Raw genomic sequence first — 19,425 nt, forward strand, 5'->3', positions numbered from 1 at the left:
CCATCAATGCAAATGGAGCCTCTGGAGGCGAAATGGGTTAAACTTATACCAGGAGGACTGCTGACTGAAAGGTTGGCAGTTCAAATCCAGAAAGAGGGGTGAGCTCCCATCTGTCAGCTCCAGCTCCTCATGTGGGGACATGAGAGAAGCCTCCCACAGGAGGGTAAAATATCCAGGCATCCCCTGGGTTATGTCCTTGCAGAGAGCCAATTATCTCACACCAGAAACAACTTGTAGTTTCTCATGGAAAAAATGCAAATAGTAATTTGCAGAAAAATACGGCAACAGTACAGTAGTTTCCTGCTTCAAGAGCCTACAGCTTAATGAAGAGAGGGGGGAAATTCAGGTTTTGGGATCAAATTCAGCCCTACTACTATCTGAACTATCTTTCATCAATACGTTCCCAGCATTTGGTTTCTCTCTCTGTCTTATTGCTTCTCCTAAATCTTAGCGACTGAAAGAAAGACCTTTATGCTAAAATATTTTGGCCTTTTTGGCCCCAGCTCTTTATCTTTGCCTTTTCCTCAACCACAATAGTTGGCCCTCAGGCTCCACTACTGGCTTCATGTAAGCTCATGCCTCCTGACCGGTGAACCCTTCCACTGATGAGGCCACAATTCCAATTGCAAAAGAAAACAAACATGTAAAACGTGTACAAGATAAGCAATGGCACATGCCTTTCTGGGTCCCTGGTTAATGAAATACTGGGCCAATTCCAGCGCACAAAGAGCATCTTCTGTTGGATCATGACCTGTTCCATCCATGCGTTGAATGTCTTTTCTATAAGGTAGAGAAACAAAACACACAGGTAGATTGCAGGTGAACTATATATCCCAGTACCTACGTACAACTCCTATAAATCATGGTGAATTCTCCCCAAACCTCTCTAGTATGTTCAGTTGCTGATCAATTCCTCTGTTTGCTGTGTGCCATAGAAAAGAATAGGAAAGAGTTAAGGGAGAGGCAGTGGGCGGGGTCATGCAAATTCCACACCAAAGGAAAGTCAGAAACACTGGGATGTCTATGGTGGAGGAAACACATAAAATCTAGGATGAAATTGTCCCTGTATGAAAGCCTTCACTTGGGTGGTGGGAAGTATGGTGTTTGTGGAGGACATTGGCAGGGCTTGTGGACATGTTTATGGCACTCTCTATAACCTGCAATATTGATGGCGGGAGGGCCATTGGTGTCTCCTGAGCAGTGGAAACTATAGCTATTTGTGGAAGTGGGAGCCACACACAAACATACATAGTTTCACTTTTATTATGTGTATAGAAGATTGATTTGAGGACACAAAAATAATTTCAGAGGGGAAAAAGCAGTCTTACCCTAAAACAGCCTCTGCTAAGAATTTGAGCTTGAACTTTTTGTTCCGTTTCCTGGCAAAAAGAACAGAGGTGTCTATAACATTTGGATGCACCATCTGGAAGAGGTGAAAAGGATATTAGAAAAGGTTTTTGAACAAGGTATTTACTTGCAAGGTGTGATTTTAAGGCTGCATCAAGCCTGCAAACTGGTTTGACAAGACTTAGTCCATGGAACCTTCTTGGTTCCTTTAGGAATGGTGGTTGAAAAGGTAACTTTTAACATTGCAATGCTATGGGAGTTATTTCACCTCCTTCCTAAAAAAAAGTACAGGGTTAGTCAAAATGTATAGGCCAATAAGCCATTCAATTGAATGGCTTATTGGCCTATGCATTTTGACTAACCCTGTATTCTCGGCTCATTTACAGCATCCATCCAGTCCAAATTATTATGTCACAGGAGGGAGAAAATCCCACAATATCTCAGCAGTTTAACCTGCTGCACCACCGGGGGGTCCGGTTGAAAGTGGGATCCCAAGAATAAAAACAACAACAACAACAACAAGAAGTGGAAACAATTAACAAGTGGTACCCAAGCCAAGCTCTATCCATTCCATAATACTGCTTGATCATCTAGTTTCATATACTTAAAAAAATCACTGCTGACTCTTAGTTTTGTTGTGCAATGTTTCTAGTAAGGCTTTATTGATTTATGGTTTGCATTTTATATTTTAAATGCTTTGCCCTCTGCCCAGATTTATTTGTTGCCCGGTGATTTAAATGTACAACCGATCAATAAAGCTGACCTGCTGCCAACAAAACAGGAAATGGAGAGCAAGAGAGCCCCTCTCCGAGGCCACAGCCCCACATTTTTATTTTGCTCCCGTCATCCTTAGAGTGAGAGGCTCAGTCCCTTGAGAAAGAAGCGCCACTAAATGGTTCTACTCACTTCTAGGGCCCGAAGGTCAAAATTCAAGGAGTGGCCCACTAAAACCGCATCAGCAGGGAGCAGATTCTTTAATTGGTCCTGGATGTCAGAGAGGGTCGTCACAACTGGGAGAAGCAGCTTCTCGGTGATGCCAGAGTAGCTTCAAAACAGAACAAATCATTCAAGGCCTTGAGAAATCAAGTATTTTCAAGAGTGGGTAATGCTAGCAGCGTCAGATGTGGGCTGGCTGTTGACATACCATTTGGAGATGTCACTAAACTTCCTTTCATTTTTGACCACAGGTTAATTCTCTGCTATAACATGGTTCTGATCCACCTGGAGCCTCCTATAGATATCCTCCTATAGGTATTTCATCCATCCATCTTTTTGCTAATGAGCTCAAGCCATACATGACTCCAGTTATTCATACCGTATATACTCCACTATAAGTTTTTCGACCCTTTTTAGGCTGAAAAAGCCTCCCTCGGTTTAAACTTGAGTCAAAGTTATTTATTAATTTACTTTGTTGTTATTATTATTATTATTATTATTATTAATATTATTATATTTACTTTATTTACTCTATTATTATTATTATATTACATTTATTATTTTACTCTTATTTATTACCGCTTTGAGTCTCTCTAGGGGTGAGAAAAGTGGTATAGAAATACTGTAAATAAATAATAATAAATATTATTATTACATTTATTATTTTACTCTATTATTGTTATTATTACATTTATTATTTTACTCTATTTATTATTACTCTATTTATTATTTTGCTCTATTATTATTATTATTGTTATATTTACATTATTTGACTCTTATTATTATTTTATTACATTTATTATTTTACTTTTTTATTACTGTTGTTATTACATTTCCATTATTTTACTCTGTTATTATTATTATTTTATTACATTTATTATTTTACTCTATTGTTATTATTATTAAATTCATTATTTTACTGTTATCACTGTTATTATTACATTTCTATTATTTTACTCTATTGTTATTATTTTATTACATTTATTGTTTTACTTTTTTATTACTGTTGTTATTACATTTCCATTATTTTACTCTATTATTATTTATTATTATATTTATTATTTTACTCTACTATTATTGGAAGGATACATAAGCACATTTAAACGGAAGATTAGAATAATGGTTTAATCAGAATTGGGCAGTCTTATCTTAAATTACAGTATTATATAAATATTCAAAAACATTTACCCTACTGATGCCTCAATTAATCTAATTTTATGTAACTACAGTTAGGGTCCCCTGGGCAACATTTCTTGTAAACGGCTAATCTTTCCAAACCCAAAAGCATTGCTTTTAAACATTTTAAATTGATATCTATTTTTATTTTGAAATTTACCAGTAGCTGCTGCATTTCCTGCCCTCGGCTTATACTCGAGTCAATACGTTTTGCTAGTTTTTTGTAGTAAAATTAGATGCTTTGGCTTATATTGAGGCTGACTTATATTCGAGTATGTACGGTAACTTCACTCTTCTCTCTATCCTCACAAAAACCCTACGAAGTACTATATATTCATGTTTAACTTGACCTCATGTGTAAGTTGAGGGCAAGCTGCAGTCAGTTTTTTAAGATGGATTTTTAGACTAAATTGTCTAGACTTATACACAAGTATATATGGTAGACCAAGGTGATAGAAACACTTAGATCATCTTAAAAATGTTGTGGGCGTAGAAGTTTGGGATTAGCATCAGCATCTTACAAAACCCTGTCCAACATTTTGAGCACAGCATTAGACTTGCTAGTTGTACAAAGTTTAAAGCCAGCAGCGACCCATCCACTCACCCCTTCATTACGTGTGGATGGATGGGCTCTAAGAACAGGAGAGCACATTTTGGGAGGATAAGTACTCTTGAAACTTTTTTCAACTCAGGAATTTTTGGGTACTTGTTTTCAAAGAATACGTATATAAGTAAATACCTGGTGAGATAATTTATTATTGGTAATTTGGGTTTGACGAGTTCATCCAGAATGCATTGGCCACTGGCATCCACCACTGAGATCCGTGTGAGTTCGGACCCCTTTTCAGTGAGACACTGAGGATGAAAGAGTAGAAACAGAGAAAGGTTCAACAGGGGCCATGTCAAGCAGGGAGTTTTTCACCAACTTCTCACCTCTAATATCCCAGTATCTCATCCTATCTGGTAGCTACAAATCTATATGCATTGACCATTTGCACAGGGATTGTTTTCATTAATCACTATCTTGAGTACTCAGCGGTGCCTGGGTTGTTTCAAAAAGGCATTGTTTGTTTTGGGGTGTTAGGTAATATCAATTAGTGTTCTGCATGCCAAATATGATCCAGGTCCATTATCGAAGGGGATCACAGTCCTCTGCCTTGATGCAGGATGAACTATAACTTCCATCTTGTTGAGTCAGTCCTCCAAATCCTTCCAGTCTGTTCAGTTCCTCCTTGTTTGCTGTGTGCCGTAGGAAAGGGTAGGAAAGGGTTAAGGGAGAGGCAGAGGGTGGGAATCATGAAAATTCCACACCAATGGATAAAGAAAGGATCCCTGGGATGCCTGCTTGTGGTAGACGAAACACGTGAAATGGTCCCGGAACGAAAGGTGGTGGGCCATAGTGTTTGGGGAGGACACTGGCAGGGTTTGGCCTACATATTCATGGTGTTCGCCCTAACCTGCAATGTCAGTGAAGGGAGTGTCTTTGGAGACTTCTCAACACTTGGAATGATAACCTGTTTGTGGAGGCCTGAGGTTGTCTGTGTATGTGGACACCTCTGCCACATACACACATTTTATACTTTTTATGTGTATAGATTTATAGTATTTATAGTTAACTTTATAGCTTGTAAGGAACCACAAAATGCCTTACATTTCTTTTTTGAAAATGAAATATAGAGGAAAAGACAAGCCCTGCTCCCAGGCTTGCAAACCAAGGAGTGGCAAGCCTCAGAGCAAATGAAGTTGGATGTTCTTCGCGACTGCCATCTTAGCATAACTACTCAAAACAGAAGCAATTCAAAGAGAAGAGGAATCAAAGATGGCTGATCTATTAACCAAGTTGACAAGAGTGTTCTGGCTTGGATAGCCTTGTGAAACAGATGCTGAATGGTTCTAGCCTTCTGTGTTTCTGATAAGGGTAGGCAAAAAGCGAATGCAGGGTATGATGCCCCGTTTCTTTCTACATAACTATTTTTAACTATGTTGTGCCCTATCTCTAGTCACGAGGAGATGGAAAATAAATAAAAAATCATAATTATGATGATGTAGAAAGCAATGTGAAAGTTTGTTGTGCAACATCCCCTTTTTTTAACGTACCATTTCGCAGTCCAGACCAAAGAGGGGGCTGCTGTCTGTTACGGGACTCTTGCAGGGAGTGCAAACAAAATTAATGCAGTCATCATGCCCTGGAAGGAAAAAAGAAAATATAGCGTGAGAGCCCTTGTGGCTGGAGGGTTCAGAAACTAGACATATGCATTTGGGGAAAACCTTGTCCTGTTTCACGTCCTGGCTTTCGTGCCCCGATCCATTTTTTGTAAGCCTCCTAAAATTGGGAGGGTTGTTTCAGTTTTTTCGTTTTGGGGCTCAAAAAATCAGACCATTGCCCTTCATACCCTTTGAATCTTTCCACTCTCAAATCATGAGGACTTGCAGATTAATCTTCACCAACTATGAAGAAATCTACCTTCTATGGGGTAATCGTGAAGACACATCTCCTTTGGTGTTAAAATGTAACCAGAGAGCCCACGACACTCGTTTCCATATTTCTGAATGACGGGATCTTTCTCCAAATCTGAAATCCAAAAGGTAATTATTGTAAATATTTCTACTATATTTTTCTCCCAGGAACTTTTCTGCCCATCTTCAAAGAACTCAGAATGGCAAATGGAGAATGAAGGCAGGAAAACAATCGGTGAAAAAGTCCTACTTTTATAAGCAGATACTAATACTATAACATATACATATTTATGATAATGATCAACAGGGACCTGCTTGAAAGTCTTTATGTCTCTGTATTCACTTTATTTTTCAAAATTGCTGGATTCCTCCAAAGAACAAACTTGGTATCCCTTTGGAAAGTTTGAGAAAACAAAGTAAGATTTAAAAAACAATAGGACCCAGCGATCAAACTGCTAAATTATAAGTCAATACTTTTGTAAACACCATTTATTCAATGGATCTGCCCTATCTGGGACTAAATAGTAAGATTCCCACCAACAACTTCAGCTATATGGTCAGCTTATCTAAGTGTATGATCACAGGACATATTCATTCAGACACATAGATCAACCCAGGGCTGGAGGATGCATAAATTATATTTAAGAACACATAATAAATATAATATTGATATTACCAAGGCTGCTGATCTGCCGATGGTTCTTTTTTCCTGCTCCACAAAGCCTTTCCATAAAATCACCTGATGCAGGTGGTAGAGAGAAATGCTATTAAAAGACACAGGACTTGTGTTAAATAAAATATGTCACATGGCAAAGAAAAGCAGAATGCACAATGGAGTAATGATTTATCCTATAATCCTTCCAATAAGCTGTATACATATTGTGATGTGAGAAAGGGCTTCTTTTCTCTTGGACAGAATGCAGGATGTCCTCAACTGGTAAGTCTCTTGACATCAATAGAAAGCAACACCAAAGTCTTTGGCTGCTTTATTCATACTATATTTGAGGAAAGCGTGATGCTTTCTACTCATCTGACCCAGTATTCTCTGCCCTGCCTGGCAGAAGGGATCCAGACAGAGACAAAGCTTTCCTATTGCCTTCTGATCACTAAATACTACAGGAAGAAGCAGTGGGGTCTTTGGCATGCAAGTTATTACATAAAGAAATAACTGTCTTTGTGGTTTGTCTTATGCTAATTGTTCATCTCTTGGTCTTAAGTGTCCCTCATCTGTAAAAACAGAATATGAAAGGGCTTGTCTCCGAAGATGTCTGCTAAACCATTTGGGAAGTTTAATGGCAGAATTCCTAACTAGTTCTAATGTATTTTAAAAACTATTTTAATGTTTATGTATTTATTATGTGTTTATATCATGCTTGGCATTGAATTGTTGCCTGTTTGGAAGCCGTTCTGAGTCCCTCCTCGGAGGTAAGGAAGGACGGGGTATAAGTGCCTGAAATAAACAAATAAATAAAATAATTCAGATCATTATATATCCAGCCCACATCAGTATGTGGGGTGGGGGACTTAATTAACACATTTTAAAGCCATTTGAATCTGGCTCCAGTACATCCCACCTACTCTTTTGAACACGTTTGCAGCAGATGGATGTCCAGTTTCGAGCAAAAAAGGAGGGAGGAAAGTAATACAGACAGTCCCCAAGTTACACACATCTAACTTACAAATAACTCAGAGTTAAGAACAGGGGTGAAACAACAGGAAGTGAGAGAAATCTACTCCTTGGAAGGGAAATCCCCTCCTGAAAGAGTTATTATCATGGGGAAAAGGGGTCTCCACTGAAGCTTTGTTTCCAGTCCTTGTTTCCAAAACAAACCAAATATTCCAAAATCCAATGATCACAGGGACAAAAAGTGAGGCGAAATCTTCTAAACAGGGGCACAGGCAGCAAAACAAACACCACAGCGTCTTAGCCCTTCCCTATGCTATCCAAAGCATTCATTTATCAATATCTACATGCGTGTATGTATGTATGTGTGTGTGTGTGTGTATGTGTATGTATGTATATATGTATGTATGTATGTATATATATGTATATGTGTATGTATATATATATGTATATATGTATGTATGTATGTATATATATATATGGCCCAGGAGCCCCCAGTGGCACAATGGGTTAAACTCTTGTGCCAGCTCAACCTTTTGGTCAGCGGTTCAAATCCGGCTAGCAGGATGAGCTCCTGTCTGTCAGCTTCAGCTTCCCATGTGGGGACATGAGAGAAGCCTCCCTCGGGATGGTAAGACATCGGGGCATCCCCTTGGGAACGTCCTTTCAGACGGCCAATTCTCTCACACCAGAAGCGACTTGCAGTTTCTCAAGTTTCTCCCGACACACACACAAAATCTAAAAAACATACCTGTTCTAACTTAAATACAACTTCAACGTAAGAACAAAACTACAGAACCTATCTTGTTTGTAACTTGGGAACTGCCTTTAGATTGAACAAGCCAAAAGTCTTCCCAGTTCAGTTGGAAAGCCGGAGTTGACAGAAAATAGATCTCCATGTGACTTGCAGCGGATCAGCAAGGCTTCTGCGCATTATAACTGTCTAACAATACAAAACTTCCCTTATTCCCAGAATTAGATTGCTCAAAAAGAATACAGGGGAGAAAGCCAAGAGCATTCTTTTGCTGAACTTTTGCTTAGTGTTATTTTCTTTAGGTCTACTTCTCATTTAGGCTCTGACTCTGGGAGTCTAGTTAAAAAAAACCTCATAAAAAAACAAAACTGTGCACAGATCTCATAAAGCTGAGGTCTGCTCACAATTACAAAGAGCGCAGCATAACTACTCTTCGAAATTATAGCTCCCAAGATCCTAGTTGAGGGAGAATGTGTTTAAGAGTACAAAAGAGCCACCTTTTCATGTTTAGACTTATTTTATTTTTTAAATTTTTATTTTTATTGTAACTGTTTTCAAATTGGCATGTATTGGTTATAAGTAGTTCTAAAGGGTTTTAGTGTTAGGTCTACTCTGTCTTTGAATGTATGTGTCTTAATGGCATTTTAACAATGTTGTATCCCACTTCAAGCATTGAAGAGAAGTAGGTAATGAAAAAATATATATTGTTATTTTTGTGTTGTTGAAGGCTTTAAGGCCAGAATCACTGGATTGCTGTGAGTTTTCCAGGCTGCATGACCATGTTCCAGAAGCATTCTCTCCTGATGTTTTGCCCACATCTATGGCAGGCATCCTCAGAGATTGTGAGGTCTGTTGGAAACCAGGCAAGTACGGTTTATATATCTGTGAAATGTCCAGGGTGGGAGAAAGAACTCGTCTGCTTGAGGCAAGTATGAATGTTGCAATAGGCCACCTTGATTAGCATTCAATGACCTTGCAGCTTCAAAGCCTGGCTGCTTCCTGCCTGAGGGAATCCTTTGTTGGAAGGTGTTAGAAATATGAAAGGCGCTGAAGACTAACTCAAATAGAGAAGCCAGCCATAGCAGAGCATGCTGGACCACGCTCACAACCACCATGTCAGACTACACAGAGAAGCCACTGAAATCCACAAGTATGTGGACAATTTCAACAAAAAGAAGGAAACCATGACAATGAATAAAATCTGGATACCAGTATTAAAAAACCTCTAGAACCAGGAAAGTAAATAAAGAATAAACACTCAAAAACAGGGGAATTCCTGACAGGAAATAATCAGGACCAGCTAGTACCTCCCAATTATAATATTATAATATAATAATATTATAATATAATATTAAAATATAACTATAATATAATATTATAATGTCATGCAATATAATATTACTAATAATATGATATTATAATTATATATTTATATTACATGTAATATTACTAATAATACTACAATATAATGGTATAATACAATATACTGTAGTAATAATTAATACTGATATTGTACTATGCTAATAATATAACATGTTGTATGTATATTTATCTTGTTAGTCGCTCTGAGTCCCCTTCGGGGTGAGAAAGACGGCATATAAACGTCGTAAATAAATAAATAATAAATAATCAAGCTGGCCAATTCCAACATTCATACTTGTCTCAAGCAGACAAGCGTTCTTTCTCCCACCCTGGACATTATTCCACAGATATATAAACCTCACTTGCCAAGTTTCCCACAGACCTCACTACCACTGAGGATGTCTGCGATAGATTTGGGCAAAACATCAGGAGAGAATGCTTCTGAAACATGGCCACACAGCCCGGAAAACTCACGGTAATCCATTTTCCACAATTCTTTATTCTTCATCCTGCAATTGTTACTTTAAAAGCAGGAAGGTGGGAGGGACTGATAATGTTTTTAGGGAAATTGTGGTGAGTAACACAGGTCCCCCTTGTGCGCACCTAGTGATCGTCTTAATGGCACCGACTTCCAGGCAGGAGTCAGAAAAAACTCAATATTGTGTCTCGCTGGCAGGAAGTGGCGGTGGGTCATTCTTGGAAAGTCCTGGATGTGCTTTAATTAGAGACACATGTTTCCTGGCCACTGGAAACCCCCCAAATACCACTGTTTTCAGGATTTACTCATTCAAAGCATCCTGCTAAGTGAAGGCTTGTAAAGGAGATGAAAACAGTGCCAGGAAAGTTAAGATTGCCTTCATTTGGAACAGAAAAAAAAAACATTATTTCCAGAAGACAGAATGTACTGTTTGCATCCAAAAGCACCCCACAGCTAAAGGAAAACCACATCGGGGCTAAAACTATGTGGATGCCAAAAGCCTTGAAGAGGAAATTGCTAGGAAGAGCAGATAAAGAACCAATGCAGTGTGATGTGTAGTGATTACAGAGTGTTGAACTGGACTCAGGAATTAGTTTCTTCTTGCTGCCAAGTCATGAAAGTCAGGATACATCTACACTGTTGAATCAATGCAGTTTGACACGACTTTAAGTGCCACGGCTCAATGCCAGAAGACAATCTTTCATGTCCCTATCAGACATATTAGCATGGTTTGAGGCACCAAAAGGAAACTCTTCCCTGAAGATTCCCAAAGATGGATTTGAGCTGCGTAAAATTGGGGATAGGGAAGCTGAATGTTTCTTGTGAATTGATTTACTTTTATGAGTGAATAGTTATGGACTCTGTATTGTCGAAGGCTTTCATGGCCAAAATTACTGGGTTGTTGTAGGTTTTTTCGGGCTATATGGCCATGTTCTAGAGGCATTCTCTCCTGATGTTTCGCCTGCATCTATGGCAAGCATCCTCAGAGGTAGTGAGGTCTGAATCATTAGATTTCAAAGCACATGCACTCCTCCCCCCCCCTATATAAACATATCTAAAATGGGATAAATCTTAGAATTACAGATGTTTGATATGCATTTTTATTGGTGGTGGTGGTGGTACTGAAATTAGGGAGTGTCTTACCATCAATGGTGACTTAGAGTTAAAGAAAGATGGCAATACATAGAATTAAAAATACAAAATAATCTTATGTGCAGACATAACTAGAGAATTATATTGAATCTTAGGGGTTTACCGTATATATTCGAGTATAAGTCGACCCAAATATAAGCTGAGGCACCTAATTTTACCACAAAAAACTGGAAAAACATATTTACTCAAGTATAAGATGAGGGTAGGAAATGCAGCAGCTACTGGTAAATTTCAAAATAAAAATAGATACCAATAGAATTACATTAATTGAAGCATCCAGTAGGTTAAATGTTTCTGATTATTTACATAAAACTGTAATTTAAGGTAAGACTGTCCAACTCTGATTAAACCATTAGTCTAACCTTCTTCAGTATAGATGTGCTTACGTATCCTTCCAATAATAAGAGTAAAATAATAAATGTAATAATAATAGAATAACATAATAAATGTAATCATAATCAAATACAATAATGAATGTAATAATAAGAATTGAGTAAAATAATAAATGCAATACGAGAATAAAATAATATATGTAATAATAACAAATAGAGAAAAATAAAAATATAAGAATAGTAATAGAGTAAAATAACAAATGTATTAATAATAGAATAAAATGATAAATGTAATAATAATAGAATAAAATAATAAATGTAATGATAACAAATAGAGAACAATAGCAAATGTATTAATAATAGAATAAAATAATAAATGTAATAATAATTATATAGTAAAATAATAAAGAACTTTGACTGGAATATAAGTCGAGGGGGGCTTTTTCAGCCAAAAAAAGGGCTGAAAAACTCGGCTTATACTCAAGTACATACGGTACATAAGGCTTGCCTACTAATTGATTTATTCAACCTTGGCTGGGACTACAAATAGGAATCAGCCTATAATATTTATATTATCTTTGAAATTTATGGCAGGTTAGGCTATACAGGGAAAGCGTAGGAAAATGAAGTCTTTGGCACACATCTAAAATTTGGTTATTGCATGCCCAATTTCAGATGGAAAAGAATTCTGCACAGTAGGAGACACAATACCCTGCTCCAAAGAACTGCGTTACAGACCTCCAAAGCAGTTGGCATCAAACAGGAGGGCTTTTCTAGTTGACCTTGAGGGTTGAAAGGATCTATAAGATGGTCTCTCCCCCAATCCAACAAGAAGTGCTACGACATCATTGCATTCATTAACATTGCATATGGATGGAGAGATCTGCCAGTATTACTAATTCAGATCATGGCTATCCCCCACCTTAGCTATTTTAGATCACAGAAAGAAACTTACATGTCTGAACATCCTTCTCAGAAACTTGAACTGTAAGTAGAACAGATAGAAATGGAGCTGACTCACTTCGCATAGAACCACGACCGACACACCACACAAACGCCTGCGGTGATGAATTCGGCACCAACTGTATCACAGATTGAAAGAAAACATATTTATTTAACAAAAGTACAAGTTGAGTATTCCTTATCTGAAATGTCTGCGACTAGAAATATTTAAGATTTTGGATATACATATAAAATGAGGTATCTTGGAAATGGACCCAAGTCTAAATCTGAAATTCATTTATGTTGCATGTACTCCTTATACACACAGATTGGAGGTAACTTTATGCACAATTGAAATATATATTTTGCATGAAGCAAAATGTGTGTATATTAAACTATCAGAAATAACACAAGTCACTATCTTGGCCACCCATACGGATAATTTTTATTTTTGGATTTTTTAAAGAATTCGGAATAAGGGATGATCAACCTGTAATTTATTGCTTTTCAGACCATATGGGCCCCCAGGATGATGCACAACGAAGAGGTAAAACACACCTTGAAACAAATATTTCACTTTTTAGAAGGAACACATGCACAGAAAAAGTTTCTAATTAGTATATTTCTAAAACAGAGGTGAAAATGATGCAGTCCTCTAGATGTTACTGGACTGTAACTCCCAGTGTTCTTCCCCATCTGCTATGTCAGTTAGGGTTGTTGGGAGTTGTAGTCCAGTAACAACTGTACTGCACAATTTAGATCATTCTGAAGTGACTCGATGAAAAGCCTAACATATTTTAAAGGCTGTGGAATCCATTCTTTCCCTCTGAAACCCACCAACTAGAGTGAAGTGCATAACGAAAAATGGGCAAATATTTAGGTTCACCTTCCCAAACTTGGTTCCTTCCAGGTATGCTGGATTACAATTACTGTTGATATCTAAACCAGTATGGCCAGCCCTTCTTGGTTTATCTCAGTGCTCTGACCATATGGATCCATAGTAGAAGGTATTTAAAGCTCATTGGAAAATGTGAAAACAGCATCAAATAATTGGTTTTAACTGCAGGCCTATCTACATGGGCCAAATGAGGTGGGACAAGGGTGAATAGATTTTGTGATATCCTCATGACCCAAGGAACTGATTTGCTCTAGGCTCCAGGGAAGGCCACTTAACATGGCCTTGTCACATGTTACTGAAAGTCAGGAACTGCCCTGAAACTTCCCCACACTTTGGGTATGTATTAATAGTTAGACCACTTCTGATTCAGAACTGTTTACATGGCCATCCTGCTTTGCCCGGGCTTGGACAGCCTGAGAACAGGAAATGGCTCTTAATGTGATTATGATGATTATCTACCTCTCCTTGCAACTCGAGACAGGGTTCAACAGAGTTTAAACAGAAACGTAAAAACAAGACTATTCAGATACATATATCAGGATACACAGAGTGAAATGGAGATTAAAATTCACTGATAACATGAAAGTTAAAATTCACAAATTAAAATTGTCTAAGTAGGTCTGATGGAAGAGACAGCCCTTCAGCTGAATTTTAAGTTCTGACAGCTGACATGGCAAGTGAAAAAAGGGGACAATAGGTCCTTATCCACAGAGCTCTCCACTCTGAGTTGTGCCAGCACTTCAGCAAGCATCATCACTTGTAACAAGCCACAACAATGGTTGCTGCTATGACAAGGATGAGACATGGATGGTAAAGGTGGCCATCCCGTGGTGCCAATCTAGGTTTGGTGTTGCTGGGAAATGCTGACTCCTTCCCACCACCAAGGCAGCACGGGGCCTGGCTGTACGGACACCTTCCCGCTGCCTATGCAAATTCAACAGTTGCCTGTGCAAATTTCCACAGCATTGATCCAGATTGGCCCATGTAGACATGCCCTACATTCCCTTCCACCGAACCTGTAGGATGGGCTGCCTTACATGACAAAAACAGAAGGTCTACCTGGACTGTGTTGCTCCGTGTTGTTTCCCTAATGCAGCATATTTGAGGAATTCATACAGTTGGTCATAGCTGATTTTGCACTCTTCCCCAAACAATGCATCAGACAAGTGAGGTTTCTTCACCTGAGAAATAAGACACAAGGAATTCAGAGTTGTTTGTTTACACAGACTGTTTTAAGAATTGGAGCCATTGTGGCAAGTAATGAAATCCAGAAGGGGACAAGACACAAGGGCACCATGAGCAGGAGAAAGAGAGAGAGAGATGCAGACAGGCAGCAAATGTGCCATATTTTAGTTATGCATAACTTAGCATTATTTGGAATCCATTTGCATCAACACATAAATGCCAAACAAAGGCAGATGGGATGGTCTCTTGAAAAAATACAGGCAGTCCCCAAGTTACAAACAAGGTTCCGTAAGTTTGTTTTTAAGCTGAATTTATATTTAAGTTGGAACAGGTACATTTTTAAGTGTAACTCCAGTCTTACACACACATGCATGCATACTTTGTATAGCATAGATAAGGGTTAACACCCCTGTTGAATTTCCTTTGCAGTCTGTGTCTGTTCAGAAGATTTCCTCTCACTTTCTGTCCCTGTGAGAATTGGATTTTCAAAAATTTGGTTTGTTGTGGAAACAAGGATTAGCGAGAAACCTTCAGTGGAGACAGTTTTTCCCCAGGATAATAATACTTTCAGGAGTGAATTTCCCTTCTGAGGGGTAGATTTCTCTCATTTCTTGTTGGCCCATCCCCATTTGTAACTATGAGTTGCTTGTAAGTTGGATGTTTGTAATTCGGGGACTGCCTGTATCAGTGTGGAATTAGCAAACTAACTGTGAGGGAGAAAACTGGCCTGTGAAAACCTGGGATTATTAATGGTGGGAAAGCATGTCAAAGTCTAGCTTTCCCACTTTTCTCTAAACATGTTAAACTCTACTTGCATGTTTTAACCTCATTTTTGTAAAAGTCAGAAATCTAGGCCCACTTCACAGTACACAATTATAGTGCAATGATTCCACTGTAACTGCCATGGCTCCATCCTATGGAAATCTGGGATCTGTAGTTGATGGAGGAACATTTTGGATTCTCAAGCAGAGAGTGTTAGTGCCTCACCAAACTACAAATCCCAGCATTCCACAGGATAGAGCAATGGCAGCTAAAGTAAAGTCATAGTGCTATAGCCGCAAAATATATTAAAGCATCCCTAGTTTTGACTTGCCTTGTCCCATGTTACTTAAAGTCAGGGAATGCCCTGGAACTTCCCCACACTTTGGGTATGTATTGATAGTTAGGCCACTTCTGATTCAGAACTGGCTGTCACTGTTTACATGGCCATACATTACTGAAGAATTAACCCAGCCTGACACCACTGTAACTGCTATAGACCAATGCTAAGGAACCTCTGGGAGTTGGAGTTTGGTGAGGAATTAGGACTCCTTTGCAGAGAAGGCTAAAGAAGGTTTTGGTAAAATAACAACTCCCATGATTCCATTGCATTGAGCCATGGCAAAACTGAATTAATGCTGTCGCATGGATACACAGGGAGTCCCCGGTGGTGCAGTGGGTTAAACCACTGAGCTGCTGAACTTGCTGACCGAAAGTTTGGCGGTTTGAATCCGGGGAGCAGGGTGAGCGCCCACTGTTAGCCCTAGATTCTGCCAACCTAGCAGTTCGGAAACATGCAAATGTGAGTAGATCAATAGGTACCGGTGGGAAGGTAATGGCGCTCCATGCAGTCATGTTGGGCACATGACCTTGGAGGCGTCTATGGACAACACCGGCTCTTCAGCTTAGAAATGGAGATGAGCACCAACCCCCAGAGTCAGACACAACTAGACTTAATGTCAAGGGGAAACCTTTACCTTATCTTTATGGATACATAGGATGCAACACTGCAGGAAACACGGGAAATAATAATCCTTCAAAGGATCAAAATCCATGATGTGGAGAGTACACATAGTCACTTACTTTGCTCAGGGTTATAGCTTTCCACTCTTTCTGGTCAAGTTCATTCTCAACAACCTTCTTCTTCCTTTTAATCTTCTGGGGCTCTTCTTCATTCTCATTATCTTCACACTGTCTTTTGCTTTTAACAACTTCTGGAGTCATTATGTTTGTAAATACTGTTTAAAGTGGGTTAACTGGAAAAGAAAAGAAAAGGAAAAAAGTCAGAAAGAAAAGAAAAGAAGAAAAAATCTGATAAACAAACAACATTTCTGCTCCATAATAGTTGTGGTGCATTTATATGATAGAATGAATACAGTTTGACACTGCTTCAAATGTTAGGGCTCAATGGAATCCTGGGAATTGTAGTTCCGTAATCTTCAAACAAACTTCAACTCTCAGGATAAGATAGCATTGAGCCAAAATGGTGTCAAACCACATTAATTCTGTAGTGTAAATGCACCCCTTAGCTCTCTATTGGTGTGGAATTTGCATGACCCCGCTCACTGCTTCTCCGTTAACCCTTTCTTATTTTTTCTATGGCACACAGAAAACAGAGGAACTGATCAGCAACTGAACATACTAGAGCGGTTTGGTTGGGGAGAATTCATCATGATTTATAGGAGTTGTAGGTACTGGGATGTATAGTTCACCTGCAATCTAAGAACTGCACTCTGAACTCCACTAATGAAGGACTTGGAAATAACTTGGTACACAAAAGCCCCATGACAAACAAAGAATACTGGAGGTCTTTGGAGGTATTTATAGAAGTTGTAGTTCACCTACATCCAGAGCGCACTATGAACCCAAAAAATGATGTATCTGGACCAAACTTGGCATGCAAACCAGATGTGTGCAAATTTCAATACTAATGGTTTTTGAGGGGAATTGGCCTGAGCATTTTGGAGTTTTAGGTATTGAGATGTATAGTTCACATGCAATCAATGAGCACTCTAAACTCCTGCAAAAATGGAATTGGACCAAACTTGTCACACGGAGCCCCCATGACTAGAAAAAAATACTGGGGGTCCTTGATTTCGGGGAGTTGTAGTTCACCTACATCCAGAGAGCACTGTGAACCCAAACACCAATGGATCTGGACCAAAGTTGCCACACATACCTGATATGCCGAAATCTAGAAGGCGTGGGGGGGGGGGGGGCTGACCTTTCTTCCTGGGAGTTGAAATTCACCCACAACCAGCAAAACTGTGACATCGACCGATGATGGACCTGGACCATCATCCAGCAAAACAGGTGACCAATGACGGATCTAGACCAAACTTGGCACACAGAACTCCCATGACTAACTCAACCTATTGGAAGGGTTTGAGGGAATGGCTCATCATAGTAGGAATTGTATTTTACCCTACAGACAGCGAGCACACCGAACCCCACCGATGATGCATCTAGAGCAAACTTGCCCAACATAACAAACTTTTAAGTACTGATGAAGTTTCAGGGGGTTGACCTTGCATGATGTGAGTTGTAGTTCACCTACAACCTTATACATTTTGTACAAACAAAAAATATGACTTTTTCAAGTAACGGGGGCAATGCCAGTTACCCAAGCTAGTGTATATGTATAATCTATCTATCTATCTAAGCATAATACACACACACACACACATACATACATACATAAGATAGTATGTTGGGAGACTAGCATGGTTTGGAAAATTACAACAAAGCAATAATACTAGATAACACTAATATTTATTTACGACATTTATATGCCGCCCTTTTAACACCGAAGAGGACTCAGAGTGGCTTACAAGATATATATACATGCAATATATTACATAATTAGCATAGTAAATATCAGTATTATATATTACTATATTGTATTATACCATTATATTGTAATATTATTAGTAATATTACATGTAATATAAAAATATATTTATAATATCATATTATTATTAGTAGTAGTACTATATTGCATTACATTACAACATTATAAATATTATATGTATATACAATATATTATATTATATTATTAACATAGCACAGGAGACAAGGTGGAACTGTCCCCTGGCTATATATATAAGGTAAAGGTAGTCCCCTGACATTAAGTCCAGTCATGTCTGACTCTGGGGTGTGGTGCTCATCTCCATTTCTAAGCCGAAGAGCTGGCGTTGTCCGTAGACGTCTCCAAGGTCATGTGGCCGGCATGACTCCATGGAGTGCCGTTACCTTCCCGCCGGAGCAGTACCTATTGATCTACTCACATTTGCATGTTTTCGAACTGCTAGGTTGGCAGAAGCTAGGGCTGACAGCGGAAGCTCACGCCGCTCCCCGGAATCGAACCTGCGACCTTTCGATCAACAAGCTCAGCAGCTCAGTGCTTTAACCCACTGCGCCACCGGAGGCAATAGTTATAGAGTGTGGATATATATAATAACATATAACATTAAATATATTAAATTAACATTAAATATAACATTAACATATATTAAATTAACATTTAATATATTAAATTAACATTAAATATAACACTCTCTATATATATTTAACTATTATACTATTGCTATTTCTATTTCAATGCCTCTCTTCCTCTGAAAGGCTGGGAAAAGAGAGAAAACACGTGTGAACAGGTGTACACGTGTATGGGTCCCACTCCCACCCTCTGGAGGCAACCCTTCAGAGCCTCTCTGCCTCGAAACACAGAGAAAGTCCCCTCTAAATGACTCCTAAATGACTCCTATGGGAGGCACAGGGGTCTCACCTTCTTCCTCCTGCTGCTTCCTCCCTCAAGAGGAACCTCATCGAAACGATACCTTGTTCGGCAATCGACTCGTTGAGCCTGAGCGAGGAGATTGAGACAAGGCCTCAGAGGGAGAGAGAAAGGGGCGTGTCCCAAAGACAGACCTCGGAAGCCGAGATGTCGATGACATCAATAAAGTGGGCGTGGCTGCCCGCTTGAAAGCCACTCACGAAGGGCAGAAGTTGCTGCAAAGTCACGTG

At 38.9% G+C, this 19,425-nt stretch overlaps 1 protein-coding gene across 2 annotated transcripts in view; it reads right to left on the reverse strand.

The window, feature by feature from the left end:
• Window positions 1-19,328, reverse strand: part of LOC132781999 (RNA exonuclease 5) — a 35,662-nt gene extending 16,334 nt beyond the window's left edge. Inside the window, exons 1-11 of one of the 2 annotated variants that reach the window (XM_067473217.1) lie at window positions 19,187-19,327; window positions 16,486-16,658; window positions 14,518-14,639; window positions 12,574-12,700; window positions 6,593-6,680; window positions 5,924-6,031; window positions 5,557-5,645; window positions 4,199-4,314; window positions 2,254-2,392; window positions 1,329-1,423; window positions 678-780 (exon numbers count right to left, since the gene is read on the reverse strand). In XM_067473217.1, coding sequence (XP_067329318.1) covers window positions 678-780; window positions 1,329-1,423; window positions 2,254-2,392; window positions 4,199-4,314; window positions 5,557-5,645; window positions 5,924-6,031; window positions 6,593-6,680; window positions 12,574-12,700; window positions 14,518-14,639; window positions 16,486-16,626 — 1,128 coding nt within the window. In that variant the 5' untranslated portion in view covers window positions 16,627-16,658; window positions 19,187-19,327. Of the gene's footprint in view, window positions 1-677; window positions 781-1,328; window positions 1,424-2,253; window positions 2,393-4,198; window positions 4,315-5,556; window positions 5,646-5,923; window positions 6,032-6,592; window positions 6,681-12,573; window positions 12,701-14,517; window positions 14,640-16,485; window positions 16,659-19,186 lie in introns of both variants that reach the window. The other variant, XM_067473218.1, reaches the window with a different exon arrangement.
• Between the last annotated feature and the right edge of the window lie 97 nt (window positions 19,329-19,425).

The sequence above is a fragment of the Anolis sagrei genome, chromosome X (assembly GCF_037176765.1).
Source record: "Anolis sagrei isolate rAnoSag1 chromosome X, rAnoSag1.mat, whole genome shotgun sequence".
Taxonomy (NCBI): Eukaryota; Metazoa; Chordata; class Lepidosauria; order Squamata; family Dactyloidae; genus Anolis; species Anolis sagrei.